The sequence below is a fragment of the Myxocyprinus asiaticus genome, chromosome 25 (assembly GCF_019703515.2).
Source record: "Myxocyprinus asiaticus isolate MX2 ecotype Aquarium Trade chromosome 25, UBuf_Myxa_2, whole genome shotgun sequence".
Taxonomy (NCBI): Eukaryota; Metazoa; Chordata; class Actinopteri; order Cypriniformes; family Catostomidae; genus Myxocyprinus; species Myxocyprinus asiaticus.
The window spans coordinates 43,803,429-43,829,778 of record NC_059368.1 but is presented as its reverse complement, the minus strand read 5'-3'; the positions used below and the strand labels follow the sequence as shown (position 1 = coordinate 43,829,778).

The 26,350-nt window shown below is 38.5% G+C and overlaps 2 protein-coding genes across 3 annotated transcripts in view; one reads left to right on the top strand and one right to left on the bottom strand.

Annotated features, from left to right (window-relative positions):
- The first annotated feature begins 7,149 nt into the window (after positions 1-7,149).
- LOC127415881 (protein yippee-like 5) lies at positions 7,150-9,631 on the top strand. 2 transcript variants are annotated; one of them, XM_051654896.1, is made up of 3 exons: positions 7,150-7,483; positions 7,627-7,777; positions 8,645-9,631. In XM_051654896.1, the coding sequence occupies exons 2-3, from the start codon at positions 7,637-7,639 to the stop codon at positions 8,867-8,869; spliced, it is 366 nt and encodes a 121-aa protein (XP_051510856.1). In that variant the 5' UTR covers positions 7,150-7,483; positions 7,627-7,636; the 3' UTR covers positions 8,870-9,631. The 2 variants fall into 2 exon arrangements, with proteins under 2 accessions (XP_051510856.1, XP_051510855.1); XM_051654895.1 differs by having other exon boundaries at positions 7,153-7,429.
- Positions 9,632-12,445: 2,814 nt separating this feature from the next.
- Positions 12,446-26,350, bottom strand: part of LOC127415871 (AN1-type zinc finger protein 3-like) — a 36,257-nt gene continuing 22,352 nt past the window's right edge. The window contains exons 4-6 of the mRNA XM_051654883.1: positions 23,684-23,749; positions 23,436-23,606; positions 12,446-13,394 (exon numbers count right to left, since the gene is read on the bottom strand). Of these exons, the coding sequence (XP_051510843.1) occupies positions 13,240-13,394; positions 23,436-23,606; positions 23,684-23,749 (392 nt within the window). The 3' untranslated portion in view covers positions 12,446-13,239. The remainder of the gene's footprint in view (positions 13,395-23,435; positions 23,607-23,683; positions 23,750-26,350) is intronic.

Below are 26,350 nucleotides of genomic sequence, written 5' to 3'. Positions count from 1 at the left end.
ACTGGGGTATCTGTTTGTGTTGGATGGTGGGGTGGGGTGGTTAATGTTCGGGAGGAAGGGTAGTAAATAATTTAATGTGATTCCAAATATTCTGTTATTTATATATATACAGTATATACAGGTGTATCTCAATAAATTAGAATGTCATGGAAAAGTTCATTTATTTCAGTAATTCAACTCAAATTGTGAAACTCGTGTATTAAATAAATTCAGTGCACACAGACTGAAGTAGTTTAAGTCTTTGGTTCTTTTAATTGTGATGATTTTGGCTCACATTTAACAAAAACCCACCAATTCACTATCTCAAAAAATTAGAATATTTTGACATGCCAGTCAGCTAATCAACTCAAAACACCTGCAAAGTTTTCCTGAGCCTTCAAAGTGGTCTCTCAGTTTGGTTCACTAGGCTACACAATCATGGGGAAGACTGCTGATCTGACAGTTGTCCAGAAGACAATCATTGACACCCTTCACAAGGAGGGTAAGCCACAAACATTCATTGCCAAAGAAGCTGGCTGTTCACAGAGTGCTGTATCCAAGCATGTTAACAGAAAGTTGAGTGGAAGGAAAAAGTGTGGAAGAAAAAGATGCACGACCAACCGAGAGAACCGCAGCCTTATGATTGTCCAGCAAAATCGATTCAAGAATTTGGGTGAACTTCACAAGGAATGGACTGAGGCTGGGGTCAAGGCATCAAGAGCCACCACACACAGACGTGTCAAGGAATTTGGCTACAGTTGTCGTATTCCTCTTGTTAAGCCACTCCTGAACCACAGACAACGTCAGAGGCGTCTTACCTGGGCTAAGGAGAAGAAGAACTGGACTGTTGCCCAGTGGTCCAAAGTCCTCTTTTCAGATGAGAGCAAGTTTTGTATTTCATTTGGAAACCAAGGTCCTAGAGTCTGGAGGAAGGGTGGAGAAGCTCATAGCCCAAGTTGCTTGAAGTCCAGTGTTAAGTTTCCACAGTCTGTGAGGATTTGGGGTGCAATGTCATCTGCTGGTGTTGGTCCATTGTGTTTTTTGAAAACCAAAGTCACTGCACCCGTTTACCAAGACATTTTGGAGCACTTCATGCGTCCTTCTGCTGACTAGCTTTTTAGAGATGCTGATTTCATTTTCCAGCAGGATTTGGCACCTGCCCACACTGCCAAAAGCACCAAAAGTTGGTTAAATGACCATGGTGTTGGTGTGCTTGACTGGCCAGCAAACTCACCAGACCTGAACCCCATAGAGAATCTATGGGGTATTGTCAAGAGGAAAATGAGAAACAAGAGACCAAAAAATGCAGATGAGCTGAAGGCCACTGTCAAAGAAACCTGGGCTTCCATACCACCTCAGCAGTGCCACAAACTGATCACCTCCATGCCATGCCGAATTGAGGCAGTAATTAAAGCAAAAGGAGCCCCTACCAAGTATTGAGTACATATACAGTAAATGAACATACTTTCCAGAAGGCCAACAATTCACTAAAAAAATTTTTTTTATTGGTCTTATGATGTATTCTAATTTTTTGAGATAGTGAATTGGTGGGTTTTTGTTAAATGTGAGCCAAAATCATCACAATTAAAAGAACCAAAGACTTAAACTACTTCAGTCTGTGTGCATTGAATTTATTTAATACACGAGTTTCACAATTTGAGTTGAATTACTGAAATAAATGAACTTTTCCACGACATTCTAATTTATTGAGATGCACCTGTATATGTATATGTTATATGGAATCAATAAAACATTTTAATAACAAAAAAGTCATCAAAACAATTAAATAACACAAATGGAATTATGGAAATAGTGACCAAAAATGTTCAACAAATCATGACTATCTTGTGTCTATATGTGAGCATCTTCAAAGTAGCCACTCTTCGGTCATGAGTGGCTACATTGAACATGAGAAACATTAAATCAGTCAAGTTTGTCCAAACATTTGACCGATAGTGTATAAGGGTGTGTGTGTGTGTGTTACTGTGAATGGAAGTCCTATTTCTCGAAGGAAAGGCAGCAGTACCACAGTAAAGTCTGAGTGTGTGTAATAGCAGCCCGTCTCCACCAACTCCACAAGCCCTCGCTGAAATAAACACACTCATCAGATACACAAACACACACCAGAAACACACGGATGTGTGAATGCAGCTGCTTTAATCTGATCTGATTTGCTCAGTTTCTCTCCTCCAGATCTTGAAGAGCTCATGAACCCTCCACCAGTGATATATCACAGGGGCACAACAGACTGTAACACACAAACTCACATCAATCATATTTCTGTTGAAGTTATTCTAACACAGCAACATGTAGCTTGGCTTAAAAAGGAATGTTCTGGGTTTATATTGTAATCGCACACATTGTAAAAAAAAAAAAAAAAAAAAAAGGGTGGATGACAGGATTTTTACAAGATTTAATGATTATTTGCTACACTAAAATACTTTATTTAGAAATTCACTGTGAAATCAGTGGAAGCTCCGTCATTTGCTGTCATAATACAACAAATTACTGTAAAGAAACCGTATCATGCTATACTGTAGTTTAATAGTGTCAATTGTTATAATTAGTGAACTTATTTTAATGTAATTTATCTAATGTCTCTCTAATTTCTCAAATTGTACTTTTCTGTAATAATGTTATAATAAAATGCAATTGCTTGCACAATTGGGCTGTGTGACTTTTTGAGCAACGACTCACATAAGCTTCCCTCGTCTCGTTCTAAACCGTGATATTTCCTTTCTTCCGTGATACACAAAACGGATTTGAATGCAAACCGATTAACACCTTATGAAGACCCCAAACATAATCTTGATAGTACGGTAATATAAAAAGCCCTGTTGAGTTCCACAGAAGAAAGAGAAACATCTATGTTTTGAACACACGTTTGTGAGATTTTTTCCTAATCTTAACCCCAACCCCATACCAACGAAGTTGGATCCCTTACCATGATTTAATTTGAAAATACGTTTTGAGTACCACAGAAGAAAGGAAATATGGAAACTCTAGTTCGCATCAGAGTTCTGTTGGTGTTTACTTAGTAATTAATGAATGTCTGACTCCTAATTATCCAGTTTATTACAAGATTACTTGCCAAATAAATAAATAAATGCACACATAACATTGATTTGAGTTGAAATTATGTTATATCTTACTTACTTAACTGAGAAGCAGGAAAGATGACTCACAATACCCGGATGAGCGGTCTGATACATTGATGTGCGGTTGTTACTGAGAAATGTCAGACTGCAAGATGGCGCCATTGACCAATCAGAATCCAGTATTACAGAGAGACGTGTAATAAGTGATTTTATCACACTAAAATCATACTTTGGAAACAGTGAGTATTTTCACGTTTACGGATTGGAAGTGTCTCACTGTAACACAGATTTTTGCTTTTTTTTATGGAGGGATATGATTTAAAAAAAAAATGTAATCAATATTATGCCACAAATTCTGTTGATTGAGCTGAACCTGTATTAGACCCGGAATATTACTTTAAGACACATTTACTTGAGAAGCAAAACTGCATAAGATATTAAGACTTGTTTTTGGAGAATACTGTATGTCAAGATCACTGAAATGAAAATAAAGTTTTTTTTTCTTGTTTCAAGCATAAAAACATTGTAAACAAAGTGAAGGGAATTTATAGATAATTTCCTCTGTTTTAAGTGGGTCCTATTTTAGCTAGCAACACCACTAATATACCAAAACCACCAGCAGTCAACCCAGTCAGATGAGAATTGAATAGATGAAGCTGAAGTCTGAAAGCATCCTGTAATCTCAGTTCATCCATTCACCAATGTGAATGCAAGATTTGTCAGTATTTATTCTAACTAATATTTAGTATGACAGTTTACATTATTTTTGTATCTGATTATGCCAGCACACATTCTGTGAGACAATGGAAGAAGTAGGAGATTGCACCAAACCGTATTGATTAATCAAAAATAATTATGCAATACATCAATGTGACGAGGAGGAGGGCGTGGCCGGGGCGTGATGGAGCACTGCCGGTGCTGAATCAGCTGATCAGTGGGAGAGCGAGATAAAAGGCAGCCGGAGACACTGGTTCGAGAGAGAGACGCACGCGGCCGCGCTGCATGTGTGTCTGTGTTTGTTTATGTTTGTTTTATGTTGAGTTTTATCATTAAACATTATGTTTACTGTTCAGCCGGTTCCTGCCTCCTCCTTGCCCAACTTTACCTGTTACAATAAAAAAAAAATTCAGTGACGCCAATTCTGAATGTGCCATTTACAGCATTTGTAACATGAATGACTTACTGGGCAATGTTGTAACAGTAGAGAAGACTTCGTTGCCCCCGACACTGTTAATGAGAGCAGAGAGAACAGTCAACATCAACATCCTTATGCTAGAACAATCAAGGACTCAGCTTATGACTGGTTAATATGGTCTGGTTAGCTCCATGCTGGTACAGTAAATGCCATTTCATGATATTAGAGTAGATGTTTTACCAATGAAAAATGTTTTGGAGGGCTCTTAAATGCATTAGATGGAACTTAGGTGACTGGCTTAAAAAAACCCTGTTCGCAGAACTGAGAGCCCATGAGAAAACATTTCAAATGCCGTACTTCTGAGCGTGCATGTGCCAGCTGTGCAACTGCTATTGAGATGAATGGGAATGCTAACAGATTGACCTGCATGATAACAATATCTCTGACATCAGCGCAGCACAGTGAGAACATCTCACCTCCACGACAGTCCTCTGAACTGTGTGAGAACATCCAGCAGGTCATATGGTGCGGCTGTGATACCGTTCCCCGCCTGCCAGGAAGAACATGCAGTAAACATATTCTCGATTACACAACTAGTGCATTAAACATTTCATATTTTTCAAAGTTGAACAATAAGGATTGTTTTCTGCTGGTCCTGTCGGGCTACAACATTAGTTCAGATTTGTATGTGACCTGCCAATATTTAGTCACCACGGACGCATCCAGCACAGGCTGGCAAGTTGGCTTCTAAACTACGAAGGACGCTTCAATGATCACTGTCTGTATCACTTCAATCTATTAAGATGGACTTCACAGAGGATGAACTATTGCCAACTCCAACTTTACAACAAGGAATACTTCACTGGACACTGCCTACACCTCGAATGGACTGAATCCCTCTCGCCCCGCTTCTGTCCCTGTGTGGGATTAGAGCTTGTTTTGTGGGTGCTCACGGGTTCTCCGTTTGCACCGCTTGAGTCGGTTCATTTGTGTGTGCTCTCTTTTAAGAATGCCTTGGCTTCTCGGCCTGGGTAGCCCAGTGAGTATTGACGCTGATGACCACCCCTGGAGCCGCGAGTTCGAATCCAGGGCGTGCTGAGTGACTCCTAATCCAGGTCTCCTAAGCAACCAAATTGGCCCGGTTGCTAGGTAGGGTAGAGTCACTTGGGGTAACCTAATGTGGTTCTCGCTTTCGGTGGGGCGCGTGGTGAGTTGTGCGTGGATGCCGCAGAGAATAGCATGAAGCCTCCACACATGCTACGTCTCCGCGGTAATGCGCTAAACAAGCCACATGATAAGATGCGCGGATTGATGGTCTCAGGCGTGGAGGCAACTGAGATTCATTCTCCGCCACCCGGATTGAGGCGAGTCACTACGCCACCACGAGGACTTAGAGCGCATTGGGAATTGGGCATTCCAAATTGGGGAGAAAAGGGGAGAAAATCCCCCCCCCCCAAAAAAAGAAAGAATGCCTTGGCTTCAGTGTAGCATGTTGGTGATCTTCATGCCCTCCCTTATATAGTGAAACAAACCCCCACAGGTTTGTTTCACTATATAAGTGAGGACATCTCATAGACTTCCATTGTTTTCATAGCAGGCTAAAGATATATTCTATCCCCTAACCCTACCCCTAAACTTAACCCTCACAGAAACCTGTGCACATCAGTAGATTTAAAGCTAAACATGATTTGGCTGATTTATGAGCCTTTTTTATTAGTGAGGACCACCTAAAATGTCCTCACTAGTGGGTTTTCAACAAGTTTCACTATATTAGTGAGGAAATTTTCAAAATTTGGCATACAAATATAGTGAAACCTGTGCATGCACGCACACACACATGGTCTTGTTTACAGTGCTTATTGATGGCTGATTGATTTAAATATACATTAAATCCAGATGAGACTTAAATTGTAATTCACAGAATTCTCATCAAAGAAGAATATTAATTATCATTTTTAAATCAAAACTAAATGAGAAGAGCATGAGAGGAAAGCTGCAGCAAAAACATTTGTTGCATATTGTTGTGTTTTCTTTGCTTACAAGAGGAACTTGACTGCATTAAAACTGATTGCATTTTGACATAATAATACAAAAATACAAAAATAAAAATTAATGTAAGGGAGACCAGGGCAAGTTGACACAAGTGCAATATCTCAATAACTACTGTAGGTTTTGGGTCAAAAGTTTCAGAAGAACACAACAAGTGAACACAATAAAAACACAACGACAATATGATGACAGCAGATTTTAATGCAAAGATTCAACTGTGATATCAGGACAATGGTACTTTTCAGAAATATCACATAAGGTCAAGCTGCCACATGTATGATATATGATATGTTACTTTTCCATTTGCTGCTGTTTCATGAACTGTTTTGTTTCATAATTGTTTTACTGTTTACATTTAACTAATATTAATAATATATATATATATATATATATATATATATATATATATATATATATATATATATATATATATATATAAAATACATGCTAGATATATGTTGTGAAAGATTGTTTCTCTTTTTACTTTAGATTTTATTTCATATTTCAAACTAAGAGTCTATTCTTCTTAAATCAGTCAATAAATAGGGCAATAACAGTGGAAAAGATTATTATTATTATTATTATTATTATTGTCAATAATTTTAGGAACTATGTGCCAATAAAGAAATTCACTCTCAAAAAAAAAAAAAAAAAAAAAAAAAACATATATTTTTTTTAATTAAAAGCTTCATTCCTAAGATTCATAATCATAATATTTGGCAAAAGACACAGGTTCTTCAAGGAGTTCTAGTCGGACCCGCCCTGTTTTTTGCAAATCCGAGACGCCCTTGGCCTGTCAATCAATTTGCGTATTAAGTTTTTCTGACTTCGGATTGGTCAACTTGTGTTAGGAGGGCGGGGTTTTTACCGCGTGTGCTTGATAGGATTAGAGCGATCTAACTGGCTAAATGTAGAGAAAGTTGCTGAAAACGGCTAAAATTACTTACGGGCCTTTTAAGAAAAGTGTAAGAGAATTTTAGGCAACATATATCCACGCCACTCTTATTTTGATGCTCTTGTGGGAGCTGTTCATGTGTTGTGGGCATGCGCAGGAGTGCGTCGTCATCTCAGCACAACAAACAACAGTCTGATCAACTGAGGTCACGAGAGAGGCAAAGAGAAGGAAACTGACACAAATCAAGCGAATACTTCGTGTTTCATCTGACGGGTGAGATCACCGCACACAGACAGTGGCTGTTATCGAGCTGTGTGAGACTGTTGTGTACGTGGATGTTTTGCTTCTGTAGTCTGTTACATTAGGCGGACGATGATGTCACTACAGCTGATCTCATGTCAGACTGATGAAAGGTTTCCCATAAGTTGCTGTTCTTGTCAGCGTCATGAATTGTGGTTTGTGTGACTCAGAGCCGCTGCAATGGGTCGAATGTTCCTGGATCATATCGGAGGGACCCGTCTGTTCTCCTGCGCGAACTGCGACACGATCTTGACGAACCGGACCGAGCTGATCTCCACGCGCTTCACCGGAGCCACAGGACGAGCGTTCCTCTTTAATAAGGTGACGTTTAGTTCTGACACACAGTCAATCACAATCTGACAGTGTCCTAAGGATACACCTGTCTCTGATGGGGCGTCCACTTGTCTGATTGTGCCCTGCATAGTGCACTTAACAGGGTATTTGGCCAACTCAATTGAGATTCCAGATAAAGTAAGGGATCATGGATACATAACTTCACAGGGGAATTTATCCATCGGCCATTGCGCAGCACCTCAGCATGAAGTTAATTACTTGGGTTACATGATAGTTTTTTCATCTTGCCATTTCAAAATCAAATAAATTTATTCGGTGGAACACAAAGAATGGTAGTTTTTGGAGATATGATGTGAATATATCCATACAATGCAAGTCAATGGGGTCCAATTTTTAAATCCTTTTTTACTATAAATCACTACCTTTGACCAGCCCTGACCAGTAGATGGTGATATACACAAAACATGCGAATGACCAAAAAATAAAAAAAGAAGAATTTGAAAGTGGAGATTTATAGTAAAAAGAAAAACAAAAAAACAAAGGACTTAAATATTGATCTGTTTCTCACCCACACCTATCATACTCCTTCAGAAGACATGGTTTAAACAACTGGAATCATTACTTTTATGCTGCCTTCATGTGCTTTTTGGAGCTTTAAAGTTTTGGTCACCATTCTCTTGCATTGTATAGACCTACAGAGCTGAAATATTCTTCTAAAAACTTTCATTTGTGTTCTGCTAAAAAAAGTCACACATCTGGGATGGCATGAGGGTGAGTAAATCATGAGAGAATTTTCATTTTGGGGTGAACTGTTCCTTTTAGCCGCTGAAAAAAAATACCAAAATTACCAAGAGCTTGTTTATGTGTGTGTTTGTATGTATCGGTGTGTTTCAGGTGGTGAACCTGCAGTACAGCGAGGTGCAGGACCGAGTCATGCTGACGGGCAGACACATGGTGCGAGACGTCAGCTGTAAGAACTGCAACAGTAAGCTGGGATGGATCTATGAGTTTGCCACCGAGGACAGTCAGCGCTATAAAGAAGGCCGTGTGATCCTGGAGAGAGCGCTGGTCCGAGAGAGCGAGGGCTTCGAGGAACACGTGCCCTCCGACACTTCCTGAGTCATCTATTTCAATCGCACGTTTGCTTCTTGTCCCAGACAAATGGCCCCTGAACACTTTGAGGACTGGCTGATGTGTGTCTGCACAATGAAACCAGACCCACTGCTTGTTTCTATGGAGACAAATGACATGTGTAGAGTGCTCCAACTGCTTTTAAAGACCAGTATAGTTCAGAATGTTTGTCGCAGGTGCTGCGTGCTGATGATTGAGCCGGACATCTGCGACACATAGCTTACGTATCGGTGCATATGCTTCTATGTTTAAGGTGTTTCTTTTAATTTTAGTTACTAGTTACAGTTGATTTCAGATAAAGTCACTCACCCTCGTGTTGTTAGTAAACCCGTATGACTTTCTCTCTACCACTTAGTGTTGTTTGATATGAAATACAATCAATGTGAATGGTGACAGAGACTGAACATTCTGCCTTTTGTGAAAGTCATACGGATTTGGAACAACATGCGGGTGAGTAAATAATTTTTTTCTTTTCTTTTTTTTTATTATGGCCTATACCTTTAAATATATTCACTGTAATGATTTCATCTTAATAAATGTCCAACATTCAGTTCAGATTCATTCATTATAGCATGGCTTTCTGGAATACTTGATTGTGATTGGCCGGTTGCTGCATTCTGCACTTACAGCTCTTCTGTATTATAAGCACTAAACTGTGTAATTGACTGTTTTGTTCCAGGCAACTGATTTCCTCCATAACTGTGCTTGTGTCATGTGCCTCACAAACTACTAAAGTTTTTTTTAAACTTGGTGGACTAGATCTGCTGCTGCTGCAGAGCAAGTATGAAGACTTACTAGATAAGTGTGCCTGGGCCAGCTTGGCCGAATGGCTAGAGACCGAACTTATAATGTGTGTCTGGACCAGGAAAGCCCAGAGATAATTTAACTAGTGACCTAGCATAGCAATGTGTACCATCTAGGTTTGTCTAAGGCTTACAGGTTTATAGATGCGCTTCTATGTCATGGCCAAAATGCAGACCTTATTGTGCAAGCTGTTAGAAGAAAAAGCCCCAGAAACCACCAAATAGTGTTTTCATGTGAGCATGACAATAAAACAGTAGATATTCCATAAGAACTTGAAGCACCACTTTAATATCATTGATTTATATTGCCATAAACACACACACAGAGGACAGTCATACAGAAGTGTAAGTAAGGGTCAAAGGTCATGGTGGTCAAGACATCACATGCTGAATGTTGTAAACTGGCAAGAATTCTTGCAAATTCAACCAATCTCTTGTATCTTGCAATTTTTTATAATTTCCGCACATTTTCATCTGTGGGAATCCCATCACTTTCCTTCATGTTTGACAGCGGCAAAATAAATGCTTGAAAAGCTTGAAGCAGTCACAACATATCCAAATGCACAGCATTTGTTGTTTCATCTCCATAGTAACAGTGTAAGCCTCTCCTCCACGTTGTGCGTTCACTATCGAAATCCTTCTAAACTTTCATGGACCGCAGACAGCACACATACATAGTGTTTAATCTTCACCCTGCGTGCTGAGAATGAGACACAAAAACCCGCATTTATACAAAGAATCCCTAACATTCACTTAAAATCTCCATTAGAATTTGAAGTGCTTAAAACAGTAGGCTACGAATCTGAAAATGGCAATATATGCTGATCACTTTTATGCTTTAAATATGTTCATAAATCGTTTTTACTTAAAGAAATAAATAAAATAAAAAGGTCACATATGTAGGGTACAACGGGGTTAAAGGCTCCATTGATTTTATTTTCTCCCAAAACACTACACAACAACAAAATCTACCACAGGACTTTCCTAAACACCTGTTTGTCACTATCCACTCTATTCCTGAGCAACCACTGGGCAGCGCCATGATTCTAATCGAATGTTTTCTGTTTCTGGTCTCGAGATGCCAAGTAAAAACTGCCAAAACGAGCAATCCAGAGGAGAAAAACCACCATTTAATTGTTACCTGGTGTAAAAATAAATTTTAGGCTCAACATGTTCAGTTGTTGGCTGTCATAACTCATAATAATTAATAATATCAAAGTAACTTATCTCCGACCATCTCCACGTCATCAACACACTCAGGTGAGGCGCTGTCTGAAAAAAACGGTCATCTCGACTCTGCATGTTCGGCATGTTTTTTGACAATTTTTACAAATGTAATACTTTAAACATTACATTACCTGCTAAGAATTTATCCCAATGCGAGTGAAAACACTGGAGTCAGGAAAAAGGTGGACACACTGGAAAATGTTCCTATTCCATGAGATCTTTGCTAGTGGTGTCTAAAGGTTGATTTTGAGGCAATTTGATCTCATTTTAATTATTTTTTTTAAATGTTATAAATTTTGTAGCTAATGAAAATCCCTGAAATTAACACATTTGAGACAAAATGCTCATCATTTTCAGTTGTGTTTAAGGTCATTAAATCAAAAATGTTTCAATAACTGTCCAATAAGTGAAAGGATAGTATTTGGGGTAAAAAGCCCCCCTGTTGCTGGGGCTAAAGGCCCCTATAAACACACTGTTTATATAAGTGGGGCGAATAGATTAATGAAAAATGTTCAAAGTGGGCTCACATTAACTCATCCAGTCATAATAGAGATTAGTTTGTTTATAGAATACTTGAGAGGGAGCTTTTTACCCCAAGTGTGGCGTAAAAGGCTCCCTCGCCACCTTTTTTAAAAAACATAATTTTAATTGAAACAACCTTCAGTTTTTATTTCTTTTCACACAAATTATGTTTCTCCATCAATATTCAATAAATATATATTTTTTTACCTTGATACATTGTGACCAGAAAAAAAAATGCAAAATTTCCATTAGGCGTGCCTTTAGTGCCATTGTACCCTACATATGCATGATATATTTCAATGACAAAAATGGCCATTTTTATATATGTAACATTTTTTCAAAACACTTGTGGAATTTAAATTTGTAGGCTACATAAATGCTCAAATATATGAACTCTAATTGTATTTGTTCGTGTATGGCCATTGATCAGATTTCAGTATCAGACAATGTACTAATTGCAACAGGCCTAATTGAGTCCTCATTTGTGTTTTTAGTTTACAGATTTATTGAACATCTATTTTAACCTTAGAAAAGTTTTCTTGCATTGTCTGAGGGAGAAAATTTTCATACAAAAATAAGGGTTTTTCCAATACCCACAGGTTTCACCTAAATGCATGGTATTTTTGTGTGTAATTTTATTTTTTTTTTGGCCTACTAACTGAATATTCAGTTATTATGCACTAAAATATTTATATGTAATTGCATTTACAATGTAATTACAGTAACACAATTACAGAGGAATATAATGATGATTTCTTTTTTTTTTTTTTTACTGCAACCCCCCCAATAATGCAGCAAATTGTATGGCAAAATTTGAGAAAAGCCGCAGCAAATTCAGTCATTTTGGGCCACAAAAATCTGGAAAAAGTGCCGCAAAATCCTGGTGGGACTGTTTAATGAATAGCAGAACAGACACTAAACCTTGCTCTTCATTGCTTTGCCTGACTGTTAAAAGTCACTCATGGCTTTTTTTTTTTTCAATATAATCAAAAAATACTGAAACAATCTTGCATAATCTAAACCAGTTTATTCAACTTTAAGAACATGAGAGCAAAAGGATGAAAAAAAACAAAAAAGCAGCAAATGAAGCAGTAAATAATGCATTTCCTTTTAAGTTGAACTAAATACACAACTCTATGCTAAAATGAGCTCATTTAATATGCAAAAAAAACCAAAAAAACTTTACGATACATGTTTACACTAACATCTTCAAACTGTCATTTTTAATAATACCTTGAAGGAAAAATAATGCTTTTACTCCAGGCCATTTGCTCCTGATCTAATCAACTCAACCGTGTGGTTTGATTCAGTCTTTCAAATGTTTGATGTTGTGGATGAGCAATTAAAGAGCCAGAAACAGAATTCATGTAATCTGTAAACAAGACTTTATCAGAGAAACAATGGCAGCAGAACTGAGACTACATGGGCAGGTGGAGGCATCGATTGAGCAAACATCAGTCAGGGATTTATAGTTGCAGAGGCCTGTGGATGCAGCAGATCTTTGAGGAATCAGATCCTAGTTTGACAGACTATTAGACTAATAACAAATCTTTAACACTCAGCCACTCACACAAACACATAGTACTTGAAAAGACTTGCTGCTGAAGATTTGCAATCCACTTCAGTCAAAACAGGCAGTTTTCAACAGATTAAGGCAGAGAGCGTCAGGAGCCGAGCTCTTCGGGTCACTCGAGGCCTCAAACGAGAGACGACCCCCGATCAAGCTCTGGCCAATTCTTCCCTCATTAATTCTTGTTTTCTTGGCCCTCTCTTGAGGGATCACTATCTAGGGATGGATGACGGGAATCAGGAACACTCCTCTCCGATACGCTGACAGGACCGGCCCACCTTCCGGTCCAGTTTCACCATTTTGCGCACGGCCTCTTCGCGACCTCGTCCCAAGTGATCAAACTCACACTTGTGCTGCTCAGGAAGACGATGGCGCATGCAGAACACATAGCCTACAGAACAGGAAACAGAACACACGTTTAGAGACCAACCGTTGACGCAGCAGTTGGTCGTGACCACTGGTCTGTTCCAAACAGCAGAAAAGACAATGCAAAATGCAAAAAATTCAATGCAACTACCCATATAATCGTGTAAAGTCAGCACAGCAAAATGGGCTTATCAACTTTTAAAATAGAGTAGAAAATGCTTGTTATTGACATCACAGGCTGGGCGTCCAATCAAACTGTGAAGCAAACTGTCAAACAGTGTTAATTTTTTCAACCGTTTTTGGTTTAAGAAAATTTTAGTCTTGGCAAAAATGAACTTTAAATTTAGTCAACATTTCATCATGTCACATTCATATTAATTTGTCAATTTCAACTAAATTCTAAATTTTCCACTAAAATGCCATATAATGTTAGGCAACAAAAAAACTAGTAAAAATTTAGTAATATTTTTAATAATGTGCAAAATAAAAACATGTAAACTGTAACAGTCGAAACCTAAAACAAACACTCCTAAAACAAATATTTACTAAATGAAATATCAACTTATAAAAGACCTTGTAAAATCCTGAAATAAGATCCTAATGTGTATGGTGATGAACTACTGTAGGTACGGTTTAGTTACTGTGTTGTACATTCTTCATGCTTTAAGAGACTCTGTTTCCAGTGTTATTCATTTTCTGTGTTTTAGAGTGTGTTTAGGATTTTTCACAGCAAATAGCTGCATAAAGTCTTTTTAGCAAGTAAATCCACTCGCCGGCCATCTTTGGAATGCTCCCGAACAGCTATTTTCTAAATAAACATGCGGCATACAAGTACAGCTCCTGTCTACTTGAATGGAGAAAGACAGAAAACCCCAAAATGCTTGGTCAAGTGATCAAAGAACATATTTCAAATTAGCAGTAAAATCTGACAACACTGATATCGTATGGCAACTGGATGGCAGTATGTTGCTCCAAAATCTGTGCATATCTTTCTGCATTAATTGTGCCCTCACAAATGTGCGAGTTACCCATGCCATGGGCACTGACACAACTCCATACCATGACAGACACTGGCTTTTGGACCTGACGCTGATAACAGCTTGGATGGTCCTTTACGTCTTTGGCCCGGAGAACACGACGGCTGTGTTTTTAAAAAACTGTTTGAAATATGGACTCGTTGGACCAAAAAACACGGTTCCACTGTTCTACTTTCCATCTAAGATGAGACTGAGCACAGAGATGTCGGTAGTGCTTCTGGACAGTGTTGATGTATGGCTTCTCCTTTACATAGTAAAGCCTTAACTTGCATCTGTGGATGCAGCAGCGAGTGGCGTTGACTATCAAAGGTTTACTAAAGTATTCCCGAGCCCATGTCATGGTGTCCATTACAGATGAATGACGTTTTTAAGACAGTGACATCTGAGGGATCAGAGAACACATGGTGACTTATCCAGACGTGTTGTTGATACTAAGCATCTACACAAGAGAGGCAATTAAATTGTATCATAGTTTAGATGCTCACAATTATTTCCTCAACAGAGAGATTGGGAATATTGGAATGCTCCCATTATCATCAATGAAATCATCTGCATGACCTGTGGATAAGGAAAGGATTTCTTTTTTTGTGTTCCTAATTTGTAAGTCATTTTGGATCAAAGCATCTGCTAAATGACTAGATGAAATAGTAAATGACTTATGCAGCTTCATTCATTATAATGGGAGTGATCTATAGTCACTTTTAGAGCTCTACCTTTCAAACTTACAATTAGTTGTCATAAATGTTGTTCACCTACCAGAGATAAGACGTGTTACAGTTGTTATTACCACACGTATCCAGCCGTCTCACTTCACTGCTGCAGTTCATGCGTCCATTTGCTCAACCATCTTAAAATGGTCCATATACTATAACACGAATGGCTCACCTGTTTCACATCATGTTATTTCAACTCGTCAGATTGTTATTAGTCACATTGTTATTATTGTTATTATTTTTGGAGCATGTTGCAATCATCTGATTTGAAATAAGTGTATATTTTAAAAACACAATTAAATTCACAAAGTAAAACATAAAATAATGTGTTATCGTATTTTCAATATAGCACGGGGTGAATAGAATTTACAAATCACCTATTGTATTGTTTAATACAATCTGTATCAGCATTTTAGATTCAGTTGCTCCTTTTAAAACCAGGAAACCTATAGCTAGAACACAGACTTGGCTAAATAACGACACTCGCGCTCTGAGGCGGGAACGTAGGAAAGCGGAACGTAAATGGAAAAGCGACAGGCTTCAAGTGTCCTATGAAATTTTAAAGAATTGTTTATCTGCTTATCAACACTCTGTTAAAGATGCTAAAAATAAATATCTTTCTGCTATAATTTCCAAAAACCCTCATAATCCTAAAATGCTTTTTTAACATGATAAATAAGGTACTCTCTCCTGTCTCCACTGCCTGTCTTGATGCTACCCCTGAGACACGTGTAGCATTTTTGGATTTTTTTACTTGTACAATTTATGCTTTGTGATCAAGCTTCATCACTAGTACTGAAAAGCCTTTGGAAGCCATTGCCTGTCCTGTTCTGTTAGATCGGTTTGCACATATTTCTCTCATAGAGCTAAACGATATAATCCGTCTGACAGATAAAGCCAACAACTTCGTCAGTTGATGTCATTCCTGTATGGTTGTTTAAAGATGTGTTGGATAATGTCAGTCCTAGTGGATTGTCTATCTTTAATAGTTCCTTATGTAATGGTACTGTTCCACCTTGCTTTAAGCAAGCAGAGGTTATACCACTTCTTAAGAAACCAAATCTGGATCCAGCCCATTTCTAAAAAATAAATAAATAAATAAATAAAAAAAAATGTATATTTATATATATATATATATTATATCTATATCTATATCTATATTTATATATATATATATATATATATATATATATATATATATATATATATATATATATATTTTTTTTTTTTTTTTTTTTAATAACTTTCCTCATTTTAAAATGAAAATAACATTTTAGATACATTTCAGTCCGGGTTTAGAGCTCGTCATAGCACGGAGTCTGCCCTTCTCAAGGTGACAAATGACTTATTGCTCATCTTGGATTCTGGTAGATCAGCGGTTTTAATTGAGCTTGATCTTAGTGCCACCTTCGATACAGTAGACCACACTATTCTGTAAGACCGGCTTAAGTACGAGGATGGCATTAATGGTACAGCCTTAGATTGATATTAACATTTATTATTGATTCGAAAAGCAGGATTACACAAACAGAACATACGCACACAGAATCAATTTATAAAATAATATGTCCCTCCCCCCCACACATATATATATATACACACACACCCACACACACACACACACACACATACAGGTGCATCTCAATAAATTAGAATGTCGTGGAAAAGTTCATTTCAGTAATTCAACTCAAATTGTGAAACTCGTGTATTAAATAAATTCAATGCGCACAGACTGAAGTAGTTTAAGTCTTTGGTTCTTTTAATTGTGATGATTTTGGCTCACATTTAACAAAACCCACCAATTCACTATCTCAAAAAATTAGAATACATCATAAGACCAATAAAAAAAACATTTTTAGTGAATTGTTGGCCTTCTGGAAAGTATGTTCATTTACTGTATATGTACTCAATACTTGGTAGGGGCTCCTTTTGCTTTAATTACTGCCTCAATTCGGCGTGGCATGGAGGTGTTCAGTTTGTGGCACTGCTGAGGTGGTATGGAAGCCCAGGTTTCTTTGACAGTGGCCTTCAGCTCATCTGCATTTTTTGGTCTCTTGTTTCTCATTTTCCTCTTGACAATACCCCATAGATTCTCTATGGGGTTCAGGTCTGGTGAGTTTGCTGGCCAGTCAAGCACACCAACACCATGGTCATTTAATCAACTTTTGGTGCTTTTGGCAGTGTGGGCAGGTGCCAAATCCTGCTGGAAAATGAAATCAGCATCTTTAAAAAGCTGGTCAGCAGAAGGAAGCATGAAATGCTCCAAAATTTCTTGGTAAATTGGTGCAGTGACTTTGGTTTTCAAAAAACACAATGGACCAACACCAGCAGATGACATTGCACCCCAAATCATCACAGACTGTGGAAACTTAACACTGGACTTCAAGCAACTTGGGCTATGAGCTTCTCCACCCTTCCTCCAGACTCTAGGACCTTGGTTTCCAAATGAAATACAAAACTTGCTCTCATCTGAAAAGAGGACTTTGGACCACTGGGCAACAGTCCAGTTCTTCTTCTCCTTAGCCCAGGTAAGACGCCTCTGACGTTGTCTGTGGTTCAGGAGTGGCTTAACAAGAGGAATACGACAACTGTAGCCAAATTCCTTGACACGTCTGTGTGTGGTGGCTCTTGATGCCTTGACCCCAGCCTCAGTCCATTCCTTGTGAAGTTCACCCAAATTCTTGAATCGATTTTGCTTGACAATCCTCATAAGGCTGCGGTTCTCTCGGTTGGTTGTGCATCTTTTTCTTCCACACTTTTTCCTTCCACTCAACTTTGTTAACATGCTTGGATACAGCACTCTGTGAACAGCCAGCTTCTTTGTCAATGAATGTTTGTGGCTTACCCTCCTTGTGAAGGGTGTCAATGATTGTCTTCTGGACAACTGTCAGATCAGCAGTCTTCCCCATGATTGTGTAGCCTAGTGAACCAAACTGAGAGACCATTTTGAAGGCTCAGGAAATCTTTGCAGGTGATTTGAGTTGATTAGCTGATTGGCATGTCACCATATTCTAATTTTTTGAGATAGTGAATTGGTGGGTTTTTGTTAAATGTGAGCCAAAATCATCACAATTAAAAGAACCAAAGACTTAAACTACTTCAGTCTGTGTGCATTGAATTTATTTAATACACGAGTTTCACAATTTGAGTTGAATTACTGAAATAAATGAACTTTTCCACGACATTCTAATTTATTGAGATGCACCTGTATATATATATACACATACACACACACAGTTGCAATCAAAATTATTCAACCCCCCTGACCAGCAATACATTCTGGTTATGTGAATTAAAACACATCACCTAAAACCTCAGTAAACAGTCAAAGTACGTTTTTAATACACATTTGAGTGATTTTGAGAACAAAGAGTTCAGTTTACCCAAATATTAAAATGAAAAATAACTAATTCTCTCCACAAATGTCATGTCAAAAATATTCAACCCCCAAAGTCAATCATTTGTGGAGCATCCTTTATCCTTAATAACAGCAAATAAATGTTTCAGTAAGTGTTCTCAGGCTTCGGACACCTCTCTATTAGAATTTCTACACATTTCTCATGAGCAAAAGCTTCCAGCTCATTGACATTCATTGGTTTCTGTGCTGCCACTGCTTCCTTGAAATCCCAACAAAGGTTTGCAATGGGATTTTAATGATGGACTGAAAGGGCCTTTTAAGGACATTTCACGACCTATCCCTGAACCAGATTTTGGACAACTTGGATGTATCCTTGGTGTTACTGTCTTGCTGGAATGTCCAGTGATCACTGAGCTTCAATTTACACACTGAAGGCATCACATTTTTTATGCCAAAATGGCCTGATACCTGAAAGAATCCATGGTGTCAGTCATATAGTCAGGATAGCCGTTTCCTGCAGCTGCTAAACACCCCCATAACAGGACTGATACACCTCCATGCTTGACTGTGGGGATGGTGTCGTTCTTGTCATCACCTTGTCATCTTACTCCAGATGTACTGCTGTCCCATGGGTCTAAAACTAATTTTCAGTTTAGTGTCATACATCTATAAAACCTTCTTCCAGGACTCCACAGGTCTTTCCTAATTACTTCCTGAATATTCAGTCAACTGGTTTCAACATTTCACTTTGTGAAGTTTTGCTTTCTTCCACACCCGAAGAAGGTTGCTGTCGTACCATATTTAAAAAAAATGTATGAATGGTGCTGCCAACTTTGTCTATTGGAAATTGAAGTGCCTTGAAAATGTACTTTTAGCCATGACCTTTCTTGTGCAATGAAATAATCTCCTCTATTAACTTTTGAGACAGCTTATATTTAATTGCATTTTTTGCATAGAAATAAATTTTTGCTTACAATGCTAAACTTGAATTTTAAAACTTAAATAAGTGCCATTGCAGATTGATGACTTAATTTTGTTTTAAAACAATTACTTGTGTAGCCTTACATATTTAAGAAACAGCTACATGAAATAGGGTTTGAATAATTATGACATGGCTGTATTTTTAAAAAATCCTGTTATTTAGAAATATTAGGTTATATATTCACACTATGACTTTGAATGTGTCACTCAACTGATATGGATGAAAAGTTAAAAAATTCTGGGTCATCAGAAAAGCTTACCTTTGTAAATCCTTACTGTTTTTTTTTTGGGGGGGGGGGGGGGGTTGAATAATTTTGATTGCAAATTTATATATATATATAAATCTAATTCAACATATACCCAAACAAAACAAGATGTCTCTCTCCACCGCCCGTCACTAAGCACCCTCCAAAAAGGCCAAAAACCTGCCCCATTTCCTGTCATATGCAACCGAACTGCCAAGCCATCTATATGACATCTCTTCAAATGACACTACCTTGCCCAATTCGGTGCACCACTCGTAAAAAGAGGGAGTGCCCGCTGATCTCCATCCCCTCAGAATTATCTGTCTCCTGATCAACACGCTGGTGAGGACCCACTTTTTTACACACCTATCAGTTTTATCAATAACCACCCCATCACCCAACACACAAAGTCTGGGACAGAACAGAATTTGAGTGCCCAGGACCTCGCAAACAAAATTCTGAACTCTCAACCTAAACTCCTGAATCCTAGGACAAGACCAGAAAGCATGGGTTATATCTCCATCCTCCAACTGGCATCGCCAGCAGGTGGGTGTGTCTTTTAGACCAAGCCTATACAATCTAGAGGGGGTCCAATAGAATCGATGCAAAATCTTTAATTGCATCAGACACACCCTTGCATCTCTACATGTAGACTTGATGTTTTTTAGAATCCTAGCCCACACTCCCTCCTCCAATACAAAGTTTAAATCTTTCTCCCATACTCTCTTGACAGAAGTTAAAGCTCCATCCCACAGACTCTGAATTAGCAGGGAGTAATACACTGATGCCTCATGACCTTTTCCAAAAGCAGTAATCACCTTTCCCAGAGCATCTGCCGCTTTAGGGGGGTGTATGCTACTCCCAAAAATAGTACAGAGCAGGTGGCGCAGCTGTAAATACCTAAAGAATTGAGATTTGGGAATCCTAAAATGTTGAACCATATTTTCAAAAGATCTCAACACTCCACTCTCATATACGAGTGTAGTAACCCCCCTTACAATCCACTCTGACCAGCAGAAAGGGGACTTATTAATACGTAATTTTGGGTTCAGCCATTTGCTTGAGGCAACATTTAAATTAATGTCCTAATTAAACACTCTGGACACTTTTGTCCATACCGAGTACAAATGCGAGATAACCGGGTGTGACTTCTCCGGTTAGTTTGATAGAAAGGCTTTGCAATGGCGAAATAGGGGCAAGAACTTCCTGTTCAATACAAAACCAGGAAGGGCTCTCTCAGGTGGAAGCAACCAATGAGCCAAATGTCTGAGATAGAATGCATAATAATAAAACAAAATCTTGGGTAGGCCTAACCCATCTTTGTCAATCGGTCTATGTAACTTATTAAAATGTAATCTAGGACGTTTACCATTCCAAATGAAGGACTTCGCTATGCTATCAAATTTCTTGAAGTAAGAGAGGGGGACATCTACAGGGAGAGATTGTAACAGGTAGTTAAATTTTGGAATACAATTCATTTTAATAACATTAACCTTCCCAATCATAGGTAAATATAATGAAGCCCACCTGCCCACATCACTCAAACCTTTTTATTAAGGGGACAAAATTAACTCTTAACTAAATCAGACAAATCTGCTGGGAATAAAATGCCCAAAAACGTAATGCCCTGTTTGGGCCACTGAAAGGCACCCGGCTAGAAAGCCATTACTGGGCAGTATGCTGTCAGAGCGAAAGCTTTGGATTTAGACCAATTGACTCTGTATCCCGAGAACTTAAAAAAGAATTAATAATTCTATGGATGTAAGGCATAGATCTAATGGGGTCGGACACGAATAATAAAATGTCATCTGTGTAAAGCAAAAGCTTATGCGCCACACCTCCCGCCACCACCCCTGGAAAATCATCTTCCCTTCTTATTGCGGCTGCTAATGGTTCCAGGGCAAGACAGAACAATAATGGGGAAAGAGGGCAACCCTGCCGGGTGCCCCTATCCAGAGTAAAATAATCTGAAATTAATCCATTTGTTTGTACCGCCGCTACTGGGTGTCTATAAAGTAACATAATCCATCCAATAAAAGTATTCCCGAACCCATATATTTCCAAAATCATAAAAAGATAACCCCATTCTACCAAATCAAACGCCTATTTGGCGTCAAGTGAGATGGCAGCGACTGGAGTCTGATCATTCACCACTGACCACATGATATTGATGAAATGCCTAATGTGATCAGAAGAGCTGCGGCCCTGAATAAACCCCACCTTATCTATATGTATAAGAGATGTCATAACTCTATTAATTGGTTAGCCAGAATTTTTGACAATATTTTTACGTCTAGTTGGATCAGCGAAATTGGATGGTAACTCTTACACTCGCTTGGATCTTTGTCCTTTTTAAGAATCAGACTGATCCGGGCTTGCATCATGGTTGGCGGAAGCTTTCCATTCTTTAATGATTCCGTATAAACTTCTAACAAAAGTGGAGCCAGTTCTGTAGTATAAGATCTAAAAAATTCAGCAGCAAAACCATCTGGCCCCGGAGCCTTAATTACCTTGTCCAGCTCCTCCAAGGTTATCTCAGAATCAAGAGAATGTTTTTGCTCCGTCGTCAGTTTAGAGAGTTCTAATGGTTCCACAAAGTTTCTAATATCTTCATTGGTAGACGAAGATGTGGAACTGTAAAGATCAAGATAGAATTCTTTAAAAATACATTATTAATATCAATGGCTGAGGTAAATATTTCACCACCAGCCGATTTCACTGAGGGAATGATAGAAAAAGACTCTCTGCTTTATATATCTAGCCAAAATCTATTCTAGAATAAATGTTATGGACTGATGAAAAAAATGTGTAGTCCCTACCAGATGGGATTAAAAGTCTCCAAATATCTGTAAGACCAAGATTTTTACACATCCTGTGAAGTGTCACTGTTGCTCAAGGGGCCTTACACACTTTTGCTTCACTATGATCAAGGACTGAATCAAATCATTAATCATTTCAAACAGCATCCCAGCGCTGGCTGGAAGCAACATTTTAAGTCAAAAACATTTTAATTACCAATTTGTTTCAAGCAGATTTTTGAGCGGAGCGACAACTCTCCATGCCACTCACATGCTCTGCTTGGGTCTTTGAGTTTGGACTCACAAGTCATTATGGGTCATGCTCAAAAAATGCATTGGCTAAAATCTGCCAAACAATTTGATGAATTAAAATTCTTTGGTGTCTTTAGATGATACAAGCCAAATTTCATTCAAATTAAACAAATGGCAAAGAAGTTTGAAAAAGTAGGTTGTTTTCCTCCACCGAAAACCGGGACTTTCGAAAACGCTCTCCATATCTGCAGACTTTGGAAAACAAATGTTTTCAAACTTAAAATGGATTAGTATGGACGTGGGTTTAGAGTCAGCCACATGCAAGGATTCAGAGGAAAGAGAAACGCTGATTCTAACCCATAAGATTCCTGAAATAAAAGTAAAAAAGTTCAGCTTCACTGCGTGGACCCCTAAAAAGTGGAACGAACACTGCTCTCCATTTTTGCCACTTTTGCCACCAATTTTTTCCAGAGTCGTTTTCCAGCTGCAATGGTAAAGAATTGCCACTAGAACTCATAATGCTTCTCATGTTAATGATACAAACCACCATTTGAGGCCTAAAAGTCATAAGTCAAAAACAATACTTGTGGGAACAGGGGCTGGAATTAAACTTGGTTCAGATGAAACAATCAAACCAAGTGTGAAAACACACTGAAATCGAGTGTGGAACTGGTTGACTCACCACAGCGACAGGAGCCCAGCTCCGCCTGTACCAGCTCTAGTTTGCTTGAACAGTGAAAACAGCGCCTGCGGTTCTTCTGCTTGGGTCCGCTCCTCGCCTCTTCTCCTGATGAGCCGTCCTCAAGCCGCGCACGTTTAGCTGGAGATGCCTCATCATCTGAAGCAGAAACATCTACAGCAGAAGAAACATCCAGTTCAGAAGGATAAACAAGCACTCAAACATCTCTAGTGTGCTGCAGGTGCTCATACCCGTATGGCATGGTCGTTTGGTGGTAGTGCAGAGAAGACCTTGTGCTGCGTTGGAACATGAAGCTCCTGTGAGAGAAATAAGAGTTAACATTTTGAGGAAAACGCTAAAGGCTTCAACTCTATGCATGTACGTGAATGCAGACACTTCGAGCTACGCTAGCTCGAATTCTCTTTTTATTTTTGACTGCAGGGCTAATCCAGCCACTTTACCCAAACAATTTATTGGATGATAATTTTTATAATTGTTGTATTGAACGTGTTTTCTGTCTAAGAATATTCTTGCGCAAATTCCCTTTATCGAGGTGTTGAGATTGTGAGCACCAGGCTTTACTAAAACACCTCCATTTTCTTAAAATATTCACAAATGCTTTAGAATGAGGAGAGATGCAGGACTGAACAGATGGCCAGTCAGACTGCTGACAGATTCTTTATTTAGGACACGGCTGAGCTCGCTGCCTGACAGTAATAACCTGCTGTGGAGACTTCTGATTGGAAAGTTACACAATGAAACCAAACCACAGAAGAAATCGTAGAGGCAAAGACTATTGTTGCCATGGTCAATAAAGCTTAGTGCATACTGGCCGATTTAGGTTGTTGCTTGACAGATTGTACGATATGATGGTGAGATCTTGAGTAAAAGTCAAGACAGAGTGTGCAAGAAGCCTCTTTAACAAGACTATGGACATGATTGACAGTGTTGAAGTCTCCACATCCACACAATGACACACTGTAATAATAGCGCACAAACCCAAACAGCATCTGGCGCTCATGCTGGCCAAGACTCAACAATCAGGACATCCTGCTAAGGCAAGCGGTTTTAACATTTCTTCCTTCAAACTTTTTATGTTACTAATATTTATGTTGTAGTTACTATTAGTGGTCGACCGCTCTGGGTTTTTCAATGGCCGATACCATTGACAATATCTAGAGAGTAGTGGTCGACGATATATTTGTGAGGCTGATAAATCGGCCGATATTCTGCATTTTTTAATAATCAGCATTTACATTTTTCCGTTTGCCCGATTTGTTTCTTTAGGCCACGAGGGTGCCAAGAATCACCTGCTTGCACACGAAAGAACCGTTTTAGACATTTAAAAGACCCATCACAGTTCGTTTTGTTGTTACGTGCCATCGTGTAACTATAATAATTGGCCGGCATGCAACACAGTCTCAATTAAACAGTCCACACATCAGAGCCACAATGCTCTTAAGTGCTTGCCTGTTTCTTTCTGCCTCTCTCTCTCCTCAACAGTTCCCTGAAACTTTTAATGGTCTTGTCTTATGATAAAAAGGCAAATATCAATAAAACGTTTATCATATACTGACTGAAAATATGCAGGTATGTCGTTTAAACAGATGTAATTCATGAACCTCACGAAAATCCAGTGTTTTCTTCCTGTGGAGCGCTCATTTAATATCTTCCTCTGAAGCACGTAATCCAAATTACAAATGTTACATGACAGTCAGTCCGTGATGCTCCAAGCAGGTGATCTGAGGCGTGTAAACTGTTTACTGCTCTCGCTGGATCCGCACGAGCGCGAGTGCAACTTCAAAGTAAAAGCGCTTCACGTGCGCTATGAGTAAATGTCATATTCACTGTGTACTGTGTGTACAATTGATTTGATTGTACAATTGATTTCTCACATTGATTTGTGAGAAAATGTGACTGATAATGCGCAAATACCGTCGGTGGTTTGCTAGAGTGTGCACTATTATTACCTTCTTCCAATTAGATTAACAGTTTCTATATGTGCAAATAAATAACAATTTGATGTCTAAATAAAAATCAGAAGAAACCGCTATCTACCATTAAAAACGCACTTATTTTTTTTAAAAGATTCTTTTTTACAACGTTATAAGTTTTGTGTGAAATTTAGTACTAAATAAAAGTTTATACATTTTTTAGCAATTTTATGTTTATGTTATTTACTATATTAAATTGTGTGATATATCAGCATTATATCAGCCACCCTGCTCTCTGGATATCGGCATCAGTAAAGGGTTGGCACATAAGAGAAAAAGATCAATCTTGGGATTTAAGAATCGATAATGAAAATTATTTGATTTTCATGGTGTTACAGTTACAGCATAGAATATTTTCCAGCTATAACTGCAAATTATAAATCATTTGTACAAATAAAAAGTATTATTTGTAAATTGTTATTTATATATATATATATATATATATATATATACACACACACACACACACACACACACACACACACACACATACTGTAATCAGCCACAACATTAAAACCACCTGCCTAATATTGTGTTGGTCCCCCTCGTGCTGCCAAAACAGCACCAACCCGCATCTTAGAATAGCATTCGGAGATGGTATTCTTCTCACCACAATTGCCAGTTCGAACCAGTCTGGCCATTCTCTGTTGACCTCTCTCATCAACAAGGCATTTCCATCCGCAGAACTGCTGCTCACTGGATGTTTTTGGTTTTTGGCACCATTCGGAGTAAATTCTAGAGACTGTTGTGTGTGAAAATCCCAGGAGATCAGCAGTTACAGAAATACTCAAACCAGCCTATCTGGCACCAACCCAATCATCCATGCAATTATCTAATCAGCCAATCATGTAGCAGCAGTGCAGTGCATAAAATCACGCAGATACGGGTCAGGAGCTTCAGTTAATGTTCACATCAACCATCAGA

Excerpts from the sequence above, each read along its gene's own strand:
- LOC127415881 (XM_051654896.1), top strand. The coding sequence starts at position 7,637 with ATGGGTCGAATGTTCCTGGATCATATCGGAGGGACCCGTCTGTTCTCC. Across the intron at positions 7,778-8,644 it reads GAGCGTTCCTCTTTAATAAG|GTGGTGAACCTGCAGTACAG; the intron begins GTGACGTTTAGT and ends GGTGTGTTTCAG.